At 39.9% G+C, this 18,294-nt stretch overlaps 1 protein-coding gene across 10 annotated transcripts in view; it reads left to right on the forward strand.

Moving 5' to 3' along the window:
* The window catches only part of DSE (dermatan sulfate epimerase), a 57,973-nt gene extending 43,727 nt beyond the window's left edge, over positions 1-14,246 (forward strand). For 8 of the 10 annotated variants that reach the window (XM_036316465.1, XM_036316467.1, XM_036316463.1 and 5 more), the window contains 4 exons: positions 1,732-1,985; positions 5,564-5,803; positions 8,265-8,472; positions 11,572-14,246. In XM_036316465.1, the coding sequence (XP_036172358.1) occupies positions 1,732-1,985; positions 5,564-5,803; positions 8,265-8,472; positions 11,572-13,342 (2,473 nt within the window). In that variant the 3' untranslated portion in view covers positions 13,343-14,246. Of the gene's footprint in view, positions 1-1,731; positions 1,986-5,563; positions 5,804-8,264; positions 8,473-11,571 lie in introns of those variants that run through there. The other 2 variants (XM_036316470.1, XM_036316471.1) reach the window with 2 other exon arrangements.
* The last annotated feature ends 4,048 nt before the right edge of the window (positions 14,247-18,294 follow it).

Raw genomic sequence — 18,294 nt, forward strand, 5'->3', positions numbered from 1 at the left:
CTTCATTTTTTCTTTTTAACAAGAACACTTATTGAAAGTCTACTATGTGCCAGACACTGTTGTAGGATTGTGGGTGCAATAGTGAATACAACAGAGCAGGGAAAATAACCCTGCTGTTGCAGAACTTAAATTTCAGTAAGGGATATATACACATACAGTATCACATGCATATATGTGTACATATGTACATATATACATATGTATAGTAAGAGCACCAAAAAATAAGGAAGGGGAATGAGAGGTTGTTGGTTGGGGAGTGATGAACTTCTGACAGGGTGGCCAGACAAGACCTCACTCAGATGAGTTCTTTGATATAAACTCCTAAAGGAAGAACACAGTCTAGAAGAAGTCTCTCAGACATTTTTAAGTGTTAAGTATTCTTAACTTGGGGTCTGTGGAGTTTGTGTGGGGGAAATATTGCATCTTAATTTTTACTAACTCTCACCAAAATTTATTTCTTCCAAATCATGAATGTAGATAACCAACTATTGGGAGAACCTGTAACTTTGTCACAGAGATCACAGATATGTTCATATCACACACAGTTACTATAGACATCTCAAAATATTATTTGTGCTCATCACTACTTATAAATTATGATAGTTAAATCTTGCAGTTAAATACTGTTATTTAATAAAGAAGCACGTATCACAATTTAAAAAAAGTATCTGTTTTAATAATTATACTTCAAAGTAAGAGATTTCCTTGTATCCCTACGTATTTCAGCTTATGAATTTTCAGACCTCCTGAGAAAGAGGCTAACACTTCACTAAATTGCCAAAGGAGGCTCCTGGCATAGAAACGTTAAGCTTTAGTGTAATCCCTAACTGAGAGCTTTCTTCCACCTCCCACAAGAACGGCACACTCTTCATTTGTTTTCCTCTCGTAGAGATTACTCAAATACATCCTGAACAGATGGGGAGGGTTTTCTGGATAATTCCATAGCATTGTGACTGTGAAAGATGTTTCTTAGCTTCCTGTTTAACGCAGGCCACACACTATTAAAATACTTGCCGAACAATGCAGCAAGTCAAGCAGAAATTTGGCTTCTTAGAAAAAATGGCAGTTTAATACTTCACAGATCAGCTTTTAGGCTTCTCTGAAAACTACTCAAAGGGCCTTAAAGGCAGTGCCGTTTATTTTATGAGAAGAAGGAGATGTAGAAATAGAATCAGTTTATTTCATTCATTTACATCATCTTTTTAGCCAGTGCCTGCATCACAGTGTTGCAGAGAGTCTGTCCTGATTGAGAGCTCATAAGCTATGGACCATGCCACCTTCACCTTGACCAGCCTGTGGGAAATAGGAAGGGATATGCATGTTTGACCATTTTAGCGAGGCAGTCATAAGAACAGGACCTCTTATGCAGGTAGAAAGGGGAGGGTGAACCCTAGTTAAATGGATATGCCAGAGAATTTTGCCTTGCTGCTACATGTTACGTGCTTCAGATCTCTTTGGATATATTCGTCTACCTCTCAGCAAGAGGAAAAATATCAAATGTAAAAATTCCCAGCATCTTCATATTGCTGGGAACATCAAGAAAGAAACTCTGTAATTTTCACATTAAACTTCATGCTTGTTTAATGCGGAGGGAAGTTGATTCTGTGTCATTAAACCTCTTGGATTATATCTTCAGTTGTAGCCTTTAGTTCTGGGTAATAGACACATGAAAGGTGTGATGAAAGCTGTGAGCCCTGTTGCACTCATTTGCCGGCTTCTTTTCCTTTCCAGGTTGGTGAAAGATGCTCCCTGGGATGAAGTCCCGCTCGCTCACTCCCTGGTGGGTTTTGCCACTGCCTATGACTTCTTGTACAACTACCTGAGCAAGACGCAGCAGGAGAAGTTTCTTGAAGTGATTGCCAACGCCTCGGGCTATATGTATGAAACCTCATACAGGAGAGGATGGGGATTTCAATACCTGCACAATCACCAGCCCACCAACTGCATGGCTCTGCTCACAGGAAGCCTAGTTCTGATGAACCAAGGTGCGTGTCGACACAGCTGAGGGACGCCCGGGTTGACACGAGACGTCGCTGCCATGTTGCGGGCAAAGCATTTTAAATATGTTTTTATTGATTTCAGAGAAAGGAAGGGAGAGGGGAGAGAGGTAGAAACATCAGTGATGAGAGAGACTCATTGACTGGCTGTTTCCTGCAGGATCCCTGTTGGGGATCGAGCCTGCAACCCAGGCATGTGCCCTGATTGGGAATTGAACTGTTAGCTCCCTGGTTCATATGTCAATGCTCGACCACTGAGCCACACCAGCCAGGCATGAGCAAAGCATTTTTTATAACTAGTCTTAGTACATGTTCATATTTGATCCTAAGTCTATGAGATGAAGTAATAACTAGGTTATCTCTTAGAGAATTGAGAGACATCTTCATTTCTGCTAGTTATATTAGCATGAAGGTTATTGAATTAGGGCTTTTTGATTGTGCCAAGCCATGTTTTTAAAATAGGCTTTTATTGATTTAGAGAGGAAGGGAGAAGAGGGAGAGAAAGAAACACTGATGTGAGAAACATCTATCAATTGTCTCCTGCATGCCCCCTACTGGGGATTGAGTTCACAACCCTGGCATGTGCCCTGACTGGGAATCCAACTAGTGACCCTTTGGTGCATGGGACAGTGCTCAACCAACTGAGCTACACTGGCTAGGGCCTAAGCCATATTCTTTTTATTTTATTTTTTTATTTTACTGATTTTTTACAGAAAGGAAGGGAGAGGGATAGAGAGTCAGAAACATCGATGAGAGAGAAACATCAATCAGCTGCCTTCTGCACACTCCCCACTGGGTATGTGCCCACAACCAAGGTACACGCCCTTGACCAGAATCGAACCTGGAACCCTTGAGTCCACACGCCTACGCTCTATCCACTGAGCCAAACCGGCTAAGGCCCAAGCCATATTCTTATAGCACAGAACCAGTCGTAAATATTGATTTTTCCAGAGAATTTTAACAGTGAAGACAGCCAGCCTGGGAAAATGGAGTTTTTAAAAGCTGAACAGGTGGTTTATTATTTGAAATCAATATTCCTTGCACAGATGTGTATCATTACACCAGTACGCTTATTCTCTAAAGACTTCAAACTACCAATGTGGATCATTTAGGTCAAATTTGGAAGTAACTTTTGTGGATTGTATAGCTATTTTGCCTTCATGTATAACATAATTGCTAGTATTACATTTTCTTGGTTCTTATAATTCTGTCTTAATTACAACTCCTGTGGAAGTTTATAAATGACTAAATGAGATTATATTTTTAAAAGCTGCTCTAAGAACACAGTGAATTATAAGGACATTAAATATATACTTGGAGCTGGCAAGTCTAAAAGGATTTAACTCTTATATTCCCCATAAGAATATGAATTCTCACATTAACCATATAAGTAGCGGGGATTTTTGACCCACTTCTGGTCAAACTCAAAGTTCAATCTCTTTTCACGATATTTTGTTGCCTCTCTGGGAATAGAAATTTAATTTCTAGCAATAAGGAAAGCTTAATTAAGAGGGTGAATTTTCATGCTAGCTTCCTTTGCCCCCTACACTCACAAAAACAGAATTTAATCCCAAGGTCTGTGGCTGGCTCAGATTGGAGCAAAATTTGTACTTCTTCCCTGGTAGGAGTTTTCATATGTATTTTTTCCTGATTAAAGTTATTTATGAGAAGACTGGGTAGAAAAAGGGTGAAATCTCTGGTTTTGCACACCTCAGTTAGGCTTGTAGTCCTCACTTTCTTGGCATACTCCTTCCAACGTTAAGAGCTACTTTGGTCAGGCTGTTCCAATATTCCATGTTCTCCAGGCCAGCCTGCAGGTACTGACTGAGGTAGCTTAGAGCACACCGTAGTTACATTGGATTCACATAAAATCTCCAAAGAGGAAGAATTAGAATTTTCTGTCTATTCTGCTAACCCTATCTAAGTCTTGGTGCACAGAAACCACAGGACCACATGTAAGCAGTTTACAAACCGAGAGGAAAGAAGAGAGATGTGAAATGTTCAAATGGTTACCCAAGAGTTATAATAGCACCAGTGAATTAAATAAGAGGTAGCATGAAGTTATGGTTTCATATCATCGAGTGTATTACGTTCGAATATTCTTTAAGTGAGCTTGAGAAGGTTCATGGAACTTTGAAGGATATTTAGGATTTGCTAAATGAAAATGATGACGAACATTCTAGCTAAGGTATGTGGATGGTGGAAGCATAGCATTAATCACAGCAATGGTACGTCATATGACAGATTTGAAGTTTGCAAAATATGTTGGGGGACATTGCCTCATATCTCCTGAACAGGGTTTTTATAAGGAAAATCAGGTTATCTGATGTCCTGGGAGCAGTGAGCATCAGTCGCCTTGGTGTCTGGTTGCAGATGGAGGCTACCGACAGGGAAACCATGAAGATGATTGAAATTTTAAACCCTAACGATTAGAGAACAGAAGCTGAAAAGTACCCAGAAAATTGGCATGCCAGGTGTGGAGCTGGGTGGCAGACAGATCCAGGGTACAATGAACAGTCACCTCTGACCAGCGAGCCTGAGAACAGTGTTTCCACATGAGGTGGGGGCGAGGACTTACTTAGCCTGGGTCTTGGATTTAGGCTGGGAACTGTGGTCCTGGGCCTCTGGAAGCCCCCATACCCAGCACACTAGTAGCCATGACGGAGTGCTCAGCACTGACGGCCACACACACGTCCGTGGGAGTGAAGCAGTAAGACTCCACCCGCATTAGGAGGCAGGGAGCTTAATTTTATCCTCGGGGGCTGTGTGTTTTAAATGCAAGACAACAAACCTTAAATCTCAAGACTTGGGCTCAGATCAAAGTTCTGTTCATTTTCAGTCATGTGTCCAAGGTCTTGAACAAGTCAACCTTTCTGTAACTTCAGAGTAATAATGCATCATTGAGCTATTAAAAGGATTAAGTAGGATTATGTTCAGTGCTGTGTCAATTACAAATGTTATAAAAATGTGGGGAGTTGTTATTGTTACTTAAATGCTAGTCTCGCAAGAATTATAGAAAGCTAGCATTTATGTTGTAAGGATTTTGAAAAAAGTTTTTAGACCTTTAATTTTCACTTGGGGAGATTGAAGAATGTGACAGGTTGAAGAAGTGCTTGAACAAAACCACGTAGCTCATTTTTGGCAGATTCTGGACTCCCAGCTGATGTTTTTGGCCCTTAAGTTGCCACTTCAATCTAAAAGCATAAAAGAATGTGAGAAATTGTTGTCTGAGGATAGAATAAATTGAAGACCGCCCATTATGTGGAATTTGTGATCTTAGATGTGATGTGGTTTCAATTTATTAAAGATTGGAAAATGACTGATGTTCACTTAAAGGTTTATCTTCATTTAATTAATAAATGACCTGTATTCAGGAACTTCTTAACTTACATCCTATACCCATCACAATCCCAGGACGTTCTTTATAACGTTGATAAGTGGGAGTTTTACAAAATGTAATTTGTATTATAAAGGAGTCAGATAACTCAGAGGGCTTTATTTGGCCACATTTTTGTTTATGTTTGTTACAGCCTTAGTCATCGTTTCCATGTGTTTTCATCCTCCAGGGTATCTTCAAGAAGCCTACTTATGGACCAAACAAGTTCTGACCATCATGGAGAAGTCCCTGGTCTTGCTCCGAGAGGTGACGGACGGCTCCCTCTATGAAGGGGTCGCGTACGGCAGCTACACCACTAGATCACTCTTCCAGTATATGTTCCTCGTGCAGAGGCACTTCGACATCAACCACTTCGGTCACCCGTGGCTTAAGCAACACTTTGCTTTTATGTATAGAACCATCCTGCCAGGTATAGTGAGGAATCGCAAGTGGGTCAACGTTAACTATTGTCATGTTTCCTGATTATGAAAATGGGCTAGAGAAATGTGGGGTTTGAGCCATATTGCAATTAGAGGGATTTAAAAAAAAAAATCAAAATAGAATTCAATGTAAGAGTTACATAGCCAGAACATCTCGGGAGTTAACGGGAGGATTTGTGATTTAGGTATTGTAAAGCTTGGAGCATGGCGGATCAAATAGAATTGGTAGGCGCCACAGAACTTTTATTTTTGTATGTGTAAACCATGCATACTTATACAAAAATCATTTTCATGAATCAAAACAGAATATAAACATTTATGATTATATGTTCATTTTCCTTTATATGTGATCCCCAGTCAATCCTATTTTGGTTTTTAGTTCATAATTTTTTCTTCCAAACTATATAGACATGATTCAAAATGAAATATTACACCTACATATTTAAGTTGGGGCTTTAGTATTTTAAGTTTTTTATTGAAATAAATAGTATAAAATATAGGAATATAGCCAAAAAGTGAATTTCTATAAAACTAATCTCTTGTTGCTATGTAGCTTAGTCTTCTAAGAGAACTGACTCAAAAAAAAAAATAATATATATGATTTAAGAACTGATTTATTTCTAAGAGAGCCTTGTAACTCTTCTTATTTCTGAACAGGACTTAAAAAAATTTTAGGAGGTAGTTTTTAATCAAGATGGTTTCCCCTCCTCCCTCCAGTGAAATGAAGTTTTCAGATGATGATTCTAGAATTACAGTAAAAAATTCAGTATTTAAATCTTTTTTGCTGTGGTTGTATACACATGGATTGGATAGAATCTCCAATATTGGGTTAATTTCTCAAAAATAATACAGAGCAAAAGAACCATATTAAAATTTAATTTAGACTTACATTCAAAACTGGTTTGTTTTTTTTTTTATCTATGAAGATGATACGGTTTTTTTCTTTATTTTGATAATATGATGAATTACACTGATTAATTTTTTAAATGTTAAACTAACCTGATATAAGTCCTACTTGGTTTTAATATATTATTCTTTTTTTTAAAAAAACAAAACAAAACTCTGTTTTATTGCTTATTCTTAGACATACCAGAGCGACCTGTTTTATAGTTTATGTTGATAACCAAAGGCCTTTAATGGCCTCAGTGTTCTGTAATTTGAGCTGAGATCTAACAGCCAACCGCAGCAGGGCTCGGGTCTGCTGTGAGCTGTTTACGTAGCTGCTGCTTAAGCTGGAAAAGACAGCATGAACACCTCTAAGAAGAGGATTCAAGTATTTGTGTCCATTGACTAACTCAACAAACCTTTCTTGAACACCTATGTGGTGGGCGGAAGACTCAAAGAGGAATAAAACATATCATCTGCTTTCAAAAGATTCAGAAAATCACTTTTTATAATAAGACTTATTTAGAAAAGCAATTACTAGACCAGGGGTCCTCAAACTACGGCCCGCGGGCCACATGCAAATACAAATATTGTATTTGTTCCCGTTTTGTTTTTTTACTTCAAAATAAGATATGTGCAGTGTGCATAGGAATTTGTTCATAGTTTTTTTTAAAACTATAGTCTGGCCCTACAACGGTCTGAGGAACGGTGAACTGGCCCCCTGTTTAAAAAGTTTGAGGACCCCTGTACTAGACTGTTAGAAGCAAAAATATTAGCTGTAAATTATGGAAATGCAGTCATGGTCACATTTGGAAGGGATTCTGTGTTAAGTCAATCTGCTTCAACCTTTCTCTTTTTTCTCTCCAGCGGCTATTCTAGTGACTAGTGCTGTCTGACCCGGCGTTTTCGCCCATTCTTCTTCTTTAAGAATGTCTGGAGCATATCCTGTCTTCCCTGCTTTTCTTTTTCTGACCCATTTCAGTATGATATTTGCATTTCCCCTCTTTCCTTTAACGACCAGCAATACACGCTGCAGGATCTCTGTGGGAATTGTTAGGTTTTCTTCCTGTGGAAACTCAGTTTCTCCTCTACACCTTATAACTTCCGCTTGATTGGAGGGCACACTGAGGCATTTGTGTTACTGTTTTGGCGTAGGATGTGGGTTGAGTTGGTAGGAGAGCTATTGCTCGTTTGAGGTCCAGGAGCTGACCATGCTCAAGAGGATAGTGCCTGTATCTGTGCAAACATAACTGCACATAGTATGGGCCCCGGAAACCCGGGAAGGTGGGCAGTGTACGTCATTAGTCGTCGTGGCATCTTCATCACCAACGACAAGTTGCCACACAACAAATACAAACTTGCACACAAGGTTTGTGGAGGACCTTCAGCGGGGTTCCGATTAATTGGTCCGGGGTGGAGTGTGGGCATTGTGGTTTCATTTGTCATTTTTATCCAAGATGCACACTTGATTCTAATTTGCAGGCAGGATTGAAAATCATTGTTTAGGCCTTTATGGGGATATGCAGTTTCAAACCTACCTTAGTTCTGTAAAACTTCTTTCCCCAGGATTTCAGAGGACTGTGGCCATTGCAGACTCAAATTACAACTGGTTTTATGGTCCAGAAAGCCAGCTAGTGTTCCTGGATAAGTTTGTCATGCGTAACGGCAGTGGTAACTGGCTGGCTGACCAAATCAGGAAGAACCGCGTGGTGGAAGGCCCAGGGACCCCCTCCAAAGGACAGCGCTGGTGCACTCTCCACACGGAATTCCTCTGGTAGGACACGTTGCGTGGGCTTTGCAAAGAAATTGTACCCAGGGGTACAGGTGTGCTAGTTTTTTGCCTTAAAAAACAACAATAAAAAAAAACTAATCTAAAGCTTTAGTACTTGCAAATTCAATTCCTATCACAGTGTTTGAAACTCTGCTGGAAACATTTCCTGACATTTAAATCTAATTACCGTTTGCAGTTTGATTTTCGTATGTTAGAGATGTCCTAGGCTCGCACTGTTTTACAGATATGCCTGTTTTGATTTACATCATTTTTGAAATTGTATAAAGAGAAAACCATCAACTTAATTTAGACTGGGTTCTTCTGATAATCACACCCCAAATAATTTGTTTTGTTTTGGTAAGTGAAGCATTATAATCTAATAGCAAAGCTGTTACTAAATTTTCAAAACTATTTAGAAGTGTTTGACAGTTTTTGACAGTTTCACTTTGATAATAAAAGAACCATGTAATTTTTTTTTTGGCCTTAATCTTTTAAACCAGAAAGAGAACCTGTGTCTCCTTTTTAAAGTCCTGCCAAATATATTACTGGCATCCAATAAATGAAGATAAAAATTACAGGGAACTAGTTGATAATTAATCTCTTATGTCTTTTCAAGCTTTTGACACTTACACTTGCATTCAACTCTAAAATAAGCTTCTGTGGTGTGATTGTTTCCCTTCATTATTTTTTAAATTTTAAACAGTTAACAGGAAAATAACACTAGAAAAGAGATAATTGTCTCTAGTTTAACCAGCATTTTTAAAAACTGTATTCACAGGTGAATTAAATATATTAATATGCAACCATTCTTGACGCCTTTTAGGGAGATAAAGTCATTATTTAATTGTATTTTCACTTAAGCAACCGAGAGAGTTCTATAAAGCTGACTATAAAGCTAACTTAGATTAATGCTAAGTCTGACTTGGTTCAAAATCTGCCTGATAAGAGTATACCAACTGTCCAAAAACTGAAAGAAGGATGGAAAGTTCAGCTTGTGTCTGGATTTGGTAAATCACAAAAGGAAGCCAACCTTATTATACCAGGCCTGGGGAGAGACACGTTTTCTGATGTTCTGAAACTGAGACTCTAGAACAGCTGTGGGCAAACTACGGCCCGCGGGCCGCATCCGGCCCGTTTGAAATGAATAAAACTATTGAAAAAAAAGACCGTACCCTTTTATGTAATGATGTTTACTTTGAATTTATATTAGTTCACACAAACACTCCATCCATGCTTTTGTTCCAGCCCTCCGGTCCAGTTTAAGAACCCATTGTGGCCCTCGAGTCAAAAAGTTTGCCCACTCCTGCTCTAGAGCAACAGATGAAACAGCCTCAAACACCAATAAGATTAACTCTGCCATACACAATTGATTCACTGTAGAACAAATTCTCTACGAGCTAATGACACAGGTCTGCCTTTTTGCCCTTGAGCAGGAAATTACATGAACCTATCAAGGCTGTTATTTCAAATCATCAAAAGCAAACAATCATGTTTATTATTTTTGCGGCCTTTCTGAATCAAAAACCTGTGTTCTTAATCACTTGGAAGTTTAATGTTAATTTTTTATTACTTGATAAAAAACATTTATCCTAAATAACAGGTCATTTATTGTCCAAAATGCATGACATCATCTGTAGATTAAAACAAAAGCTTTAGATCTGGGCTAGGCAGTGGTAGCCACAGTTAGAAATCCTCAGTATTGATAGTTTCCTGAATTTTATCTATTTATATTCTTAGATGTGGTATTCACAGTAAATTGTATCTAATATGTGAAGTTTAACTCCATTTAAATTAAATTTTAGAGGGTAAAAAGTACTCTGCCAAACTTTAATAATACTATTTATTGTAGAAAAATATTTCATTGCAACTCAAGGCGTGTTAGGTTCTAGATCGAAATACAGGGTTCCCTAGAATGGGAGCCCCTCAAGCTAGAGGTTTGGGTGAAGTACTTAATTTTCTGATCCATGAGCCCCAGTCATTTGGATGGCAGCTCTGACATGGTTAAGTGAAGAAGGTTCATGTAGTCATTAGCAGCAGTAATCATTTCAGGCTCAAATCCAAGGATCACATGTTGTAAAGATATTCTCCTCTCCCTTCACCCAAGGTGTTAGTTCTCCTGCACAGTGTGACCATCCACAGGTATTCTCAGAACTGTCCCTGCTGGGGGCACCCCAGCAGGTCCAGGGGTCCCCAAAGTTGTGGACGGAGTCGGCGAAGAAGGAATGACACGGAGACAGCGTTCAGTTGATCAGCAGCCTAGCCAGGATCTCTAGCCAAGTTCTGGTCAGGATCTCCAGCCAGGTTCTGTGTCCATGTTCTCTTGCTAGGTTCTCCAGCCAGGTTCTGTGTCCATGTTCTCTTGCTAGGTTCTCCAGCCAGGTTCTGTAGCCATGTTCCCTCACTAGGTTCTCCAGCCAGGTTCTGTCCAGGTTCTCTAGCCAGGTTCAGTCACCAGGTTCTAGTCAGGTTCTCTTGCCATGTTTTATCCAGGTTCTGTAGCCAGGTTCTGTCTCTAGGTTCTTCAGCCAGGTTCTCTCGCTAGGTTCTGTTGCCAGTTTCTGTCCAGGATCTTTTGCCATGTTCTCTCCAGCGAAGTTCTTCTGTCTCTAGGTTCTGTGTAGGTTCTGTCTTCTAAGTTCTGTCTTCTAAGTTCTGTGTTGTTACATCTGTATTTATACCAGTTGATTACAATCCTATCAATCTCTATTCCAAAGGTTAGGGCGTTTCTTATCTCCATTCCAGGGAGTAAAGATTATGTAGCTTAAGCATGATTGTTCGTAGTTAAAGTGATTAATTATCCGCCTGGCACTTATTTAAGAGGTTTTATTCCCTCCCTAACTTCAGGGGAAAATCCCTACCTGGGGAAACAACCTTTCTCAGAGACCTTGGTTAGAACACATAGTGCCAAGAAGGTGAGCAAACATATTAAGAACAGTATGCCATATATGCCAGGTCCCTTGAAGCAGCAAGGATGGACTGGCTCCCGGCATGTCCCTACTACAGTCTGCACTGCCAGCGCTCTGGGTAGCATCGGTGTGTTCTGATGTGTTATTTTCACTTCCACTAGAAAACCAATTAATTTTTTAAAATGAATTCTTTCAGGTATGATGCCAGCTTGAAATCTGTCCCTCCTCCAGATTTTGGCACCCCTACATTGCATTATTTTGAAGACTGGGGCGTTGTGACTTACGGAAGTGCACTGCCTGCGGAACTCAATAGGTCTTTTCTTTCCTTCAAGTCAGGAAAACTTGGGGGCCGTGCAATATATGACATTGTCCACAGAAACAAATACAAAGACTGGATCAAAGGATGGAGAAATTTTAATGCGGGGCATGAGCATCCTGATCAGAACTCATTTACTTTTGCTCCCAATGGTGTGCCTTTCATCACGGAGGCTCTCTACGGGCCCAAGTATACCTTTTTCAACAACGTCTTGATGTTTTCCCCAGCTGTGTCCAAGAGCTGCTTTTCTCCCTGGGAAGGTCAGGTCACCGAAGACTGTTCATCAAAGTGGTCTAAATACAAGCATGACCTAGCAGCTAGCTGCCAAGGGAGGGTGGTCGCCGCAGCGGAGAAAAATGGAGTGGTTTTCATTCGAGGAGAAGGTGTGGGAGCTTACAACCCCCAGCTCAGTCTGAAGAACATTCAGAGGAATTTGATCCTCCTGCATCCACAGCTTCTCCTCCTTGTGGATGAAGTCCACCTGGGAGAGGAGAGCCTCTTGGAGACGGCAACGAGCTTCTTCCACAACGTGGACTTCCCTTTTGAGGAGACAGTGGTGGATGGCGTCCATGGGGCTTTCATCAGGCAGCGAGATGGGCTCTATAAAATGTACTGGATGGATGATACCGGCTACAGTGAGAAAGCAACTTTTGCTTCCGTGACCTACCCTCGGGGCTATCCCTACAACGGGACAAACTATGTGAATGTCACCATGCACCTCCGAAGTCCCATCACCAGGGCAGCTTACCTCTTCATCGGGCCGTCCGTGGATGTTCAGAGCTTCAGCATCCACGGAGACCCCCAGCAGCTGGATGTGTTCATAGCCACCAGGGAGCACGCCTATGCTGTTTACCTTTGGACAGATGAGACCCCAGGCCAGTCTGCCTTTGCACAGGTCATTGCCGATCGTCAGAAAATTCTGTTTGACCGGAGCTCAGCCATCAAGAGCACCACTGTCCCTGAGGTGAGGGACTATGCTGCTATCGTGGAGCGGAGCCTGCAGCATTTTAAGCCAGTGTTCCAGCTGCTGGAGAAGCAGATCCTGTCCCGAGTCCGCAACACAGCCGGCTTCAGGAAGACCGCGGAGCGCCTGCTGAGGTTTTCAGACAAGAGGCAGACTGAGGAGGCCATCGACAGGATTTTTGCCATTTCCCAGCAGCAGCAGCAGCAGCAGCAGCAGCAGCGCAAGTCCAAGAAAAACCGAAGGGTAGGCAAGCGCTATAAATTTGTGGATGCCGTCCCCGATATTTTTGCACAGATTGAAGTCAATGAAAAAAAGATTCGGCAGAAAGCCCAGATTCTGGCACAGAAAGAACAGCCCATAGATGAAGATGAAGAGATGAAAGACCTTTTAGATTTTGCAGATGTGACGTATGAGAAACACAAGAACGATGGCCTGATGAAAGGCCGGTTTGGACCGGCGCGGATGGTGACGACTATGCACAGCAAAGCCCCGTCACTGTCCGCTTCTTACACCAGACTCTTCCTGATTCTGAACATTGTTATTTTCTTCGTCATGTTGGCCATGCAACTGACTTATTTCCAGAGGGCCCAGAGCCTACATGGCCGAAGATGTCTGTATGCAGTCCTCCTGGTAGATAGTTGTATTTTATTATGGCTGTACTCTTCTTGTTCCCAGTCACAGTGTTAGCCCTGAAGCTGTCAATCGCTCAATTATTTGTGGTCACAAATCTATGCAAAAAAAAAAAATCGCCCTAGTTATTGGATTTTTTTCTCAGATTCATTTTCACAAATGAAGGGGAAGATATCTTCACACAAGAAAGCAAGGACATGAAGAAATCAGAATTGAAGTAGGTAAAGAATTTGTCAAAGGAATAAAAGTAGTTTGGATGTCCCATGCTGTTTCTGGAAGTGTTTGGCTTGACTAATTTAGTGGTCCATATAATACTACCCTTAAAAGAAACACAACGTCTGGTTTTAAGTAATTTTTAAGAAACAAAAAAGACAGAATTGGATTTTATTAATATTAATTTAATGCTATTAGCAATCTTCAGATACTATTTTATGAAAAGCCTGAAGCACACCATTCTGAGAAATACAGACTTTTTTTAAATGGTGTAGCCATGTTAAAAAAAATAAATGTTGCCAAGTCCTGGTATGGCGGTGCCATCTTCCTGGGAGAGTAGTTCCTTAGTTAAGTGAGTAACAGCACTTGTTTACTGAATTACTATTCAGATAACATGGTAAAATGATGGCAGAAAAATCATTAAAAAGTTAAGATATATTTCCAGTATGAATGACTGTTTGCTTAATGATGTTCATTCCTGCACACACATAACTGATTGCTTTTATGCATACATTGATTATTCAAATAAGACAATTCCAGATAACTTGATTTCCTATTTTTTTTATATGGAAACTTGCTGTGGACCTAGTGACTAAACTTTAAAATAAAATATTTTATATCCTTAATGCTAAGTTCAATACCAAAGAAGATGGGGAAGCTAAAATTTGGATATGATTCTTATGTTTTTTAATAGAAATTTTTCTTTAAATTTATTTTGTTTAATAAACATCATAATTGTGATTTTTCAGTAGTGTCTGCCTTCTTTGTTCCATTATATTTAGCAGCAATTTTGAAACTTTGAAGAGAAATGTTTATTTGGGCATGCATTAATTAAACTTATAAAGTAGTATTTGAATTGAAAGAAGTAATTTCTCTGCTTATTTGCCTTTCTGTTGTTTAAACATCTTAAATATTTCAAACAAAAACCAACCTCTGATATTTGAGTAATGCCATACTTTTAAAAGCATAAAGTTTTCTTATTTATTTGCAATCAAGTCCTCAGGAGGTTAACAGCAGCACAGAGTACACTACTGGAAACATATTCCACAGTTTATACTTTGGCATAAGAAAATGATACACTTAAAAGGAACTGAAGAGCAAATTAATTATCTTACATTCAGCATAGTTGAGTCTTGTCCATTTCTCCCCTGAAAATATGTTTGGCTCACATTTTACAGTAAGGTCACATTCACTGATTTGTACGTCTGAAGTCATAATGGTGAACTTTTCCTTTTACGTCGCTTTTTTTTTTTCATGGAAATACGATTGTGTAACAGAAAACAAGAACACAGAGAAACACTTTATGAGCACCTTTTTTGCAGTTCTAATTTTGAACCTTCTTACATAAATGAAACACAAGTTTGACTTTTAACTGTGCTTCACTCATTATACTTGGAATCTAGAACATGACTTATGGGGAAGTATTTTTTTTTTCTTTCATGGAAAAGGCCTCCAGGGAGGATGTCATTACACACTGCTTAAAAGAATAATGTTTTCAAAAGAAGAATGCTTCCGTTTGTCCCGCATGGATGCTGTTCCTGGGATTTAAACTTGCTTTATGTGACAGACTCTCCGTTTACTTAACCCCATTCGGCATTCCTCTCTTCTACTCTTTCTCATTCAAAACCATGAATTGTCTGAAATGATCAAAAGCAAATTTTGAAAAAAGGGGGAAATTGCCCTTTGAGGCTACCAAGCAAACCTGATCTGAGATCCAAACACTCACAGGCCTACTTTCTAATCCAAATGAAAAGTGTAAGCAAGCGCCAAATCCAGCTTTCCTTTTGTCTTCATTAGTTTAAGGGCAGATGATAAATTAGTTTGAAAGTAACTTTTTAAAATGTGGTAATTGTGCATCTTTAAAAACAAAATTAGTGGGCTTTTTACCCTTCTAGTGGACCGCATATCTACTTCACTTAGGAAGAAATTTCCACGGGCAGTGACTTAGTGGGTGAGTGAAAAATAATGCTGAGCCCTAACCAGTTTGGCTCAGTGGCTAGAGCGTCAGCCTGCGGACTGAAAGGTCCCAGGTTCGATTCCAGTCAAGGGCATGTACCTTGGTTGCAGGCACATCCTCAGTAGGAGGTATGCAGGAGGCAGCTGATCGATGTTTCTCTCTCAATGATGTTTCTAACTCTCTATCCCGCTCCCTTCCTCTCTGTAAAAAATAAAACATATTTAAAAGAAAAAGAAAAAGAATGCTGAAACTAACCACTGCTCTTCAGACAGGCATGTTTTATATCAGGGCTCATGCATATTTGATTAAGACTGAGAAGCTCTTTGTATCTTCCAGAAAATCCAGCAACGTTACATCTCCCTTGTAGTGGAGTGATCAATTATGGAATCTGTTTCCGTGCTGCTCACTCTGAAAGGAGTGCTTCAAGTTCATGGGATAATCTGTGAGCTTTTGTTCAGGGCATTGGCAGGACTTTCAGTCCCAGCCTTAGAGAAAATTTGGGAATCGTTAGCACACAGAGCTTGTCTGTGCAGTGGAAGGGACGTATTCCCCTTTTGGTAACTAATTAAGCAATAAACAGCCGTGATGGTCAATGAAATCTATTATCTGCTGAAAGAACATTCTCTTAAGATTGTTGTCATCATTGACAATGAAGTCAGAAGGAAGACCTTATTCTGTGACTTAATAATTAAAATTTATTGTCTTGAATATTGAATTAATCCACAGTATTTGTCCTAATTTTGTAAAAGGACCCAATGTCCTAGGTTATTCTCACTGAATAATATGTTTTAAAAAGAAGAGTTTACATTATCACTCTGTTTTTAAAAAATTCTTCATAGTTCACAGGCCACCCACAAAGGAATCTTAAATTTCTCCAAACTTTTAAGAGGATTCAAGTTATGAAATGTACAGAAGTGGGTAAAAATAGATTAATAATAGTAATCAATAATACACTAATAAATAATACAACAAGAGCAAACAACAGATATAAACTAAGACCGTCCTAGGAAAACTAGAGTATATGGTTATCCGTGTCAGAGATTAATTCAGGCAATAAAAGGGGTTAGGGAGGTGTGTGAAGGTCCAAAAGGAACTTGTGATCTGATTGAGCCTCCAAACCTGCAGATAAAGAAGCTGGGCTCAAGCAGGGGGCTAACCTCTCTCCCGTTCCCTGCCGTGTTTATCCCTGTGCTTAGTTCATTTTCTGGGCAAAGCCCATTGACTTGATTGTCTCTTCTTTAAGTTCCTGTTGAGAAGAGGTCGGTTTCTGCAGCTTGCTTAGCTTACTGGCAAAGATGGTCTATTTACCAGCCACATTTCAGCTAGGTATTTGCTTTATGCTACATAACATCCATAACATACTGACTGCTTTTCAGGAAATGACAGAGAAAGCATGCATTCCACTACATGGCCTAAGCATTTAATTTTGGGTCACTTAATGGACAGGTTTGAACACTGTTAAACAAGATGTCATCACAATGTGAAGAGTAGAAGCTGAAGATGCATTATAACTTTCCTGTTATTTTTCTTGGCTTTGTGGTTTCCCTCCATGTTTTGAGGGTGTGTGTGTGTGTGTGTGTGTGTGTGTTTTGTATAAATTATAAAGATAGATGATTGAAAAAATAAATCATACTAGCAGGCTTATAGTTTTAAAAATCTGCCCACTCCCTTTGTAACTGTGCAGAAACCTTATTTTCTTAAACCTGACCTTTTATTTTGATTTTTTTCCCCTTTCATTCAAACTAGCCTCATCTAGCACCTGACTTACCTCCCTCCCTCTCCCTTGCTTAATCATTAAGGCCTCAGGACAATGAAGCTGTCAGATCCCTAGTCTTAGGAACAAGGTCTTGGGTCTATTTACTACTGAGACACAGTTACACGTAATATCTAGGCCTCATTGTGTTTTAGCTCTGGACCCAGGAAAGCAGAAGGATCCCACAGAACAAACCCTTGTGAAACGAAAGAGAACAACTCCATGGCTGACATCAGGGCCAGATGCAAAGATCAGTTACCCCTACCCTAGCACCAACCAACTAATAGAGGCCACGATCCTAGCTCCATTAGTGACCATGAGTAGTGATTTGTTCCATATATGATTGATCCATCTCCTTGAAGCCAGCAGGGAGCCAGGTTTTTGAACATGAGCTACCTGAGACTCCGGGCATGGAGCCATTTCCTTAGTCAATCCTTATTTTCTTAGCTGCAAACTCCTGTTTGTGTCTTATTAGGCTTTGACGCGCACAGGCAAAAGGAACCCTTCTGTCCAGGAACGTCTTTTCACTCTTGTGCTCCCCATAAGTAACAATTTCTGATTTTCTTAGCTGTTGCATTCATTATGACCATATTTATTTATTTATTTATTTATTTTTAAATATATTTTTTATTGATTAAGATATTACATATGTGTCCTTGTCCCCACGTTACCCTCTACCCCCCCCCCCCCCGCTCATGCCCTCACCCCCCCGTTGTCCAAGTCCATTGATTAGGCCTATATGCTTGCATATAAGTCCTTTGGTTGATCTTTCCCCCTTAACCCCACCCTCCCCTACCTTCCCTCCAAGTCCCGACAGTCCAATCAATGCCTCTCCGTCTCTGGATCAGTCCTTGTTCATCAGCTTATGTTGTTCATTATATTCCACAAATGAGTGAGATCATGTGGTATTTATCCGCTCTCCAGTTCCATCCATGCTGTGGCAAATGGTAAGAGTTCCTTTTTCTTCTTCCTCTTCTTAAAGAATACCTTTCAGCATTTCAGATAATGCTGGTTTGGTGGTGATGAACTCCTTTAGCTTTTTCTTATCCGTGAAGCTCTTTATCTGACCTTCTATTCTGAATGATA

The sequence above is a fragment of the Myotis myotis genome, unplaced genomic scaffold, assembly GCF_014108235.1.
Source record: "Myotis myotis isolate mMyoMyo1 unplaced genomic scaffold, mMyoMyo1.p scaffold_m19_p_7, whole genome shotgun sequence".
NCBI lineage: Eukaryota > Metazoa > Chordata > Mammalia > Chiroptera > Vespertilionidae > Myotis > Myotis myotis.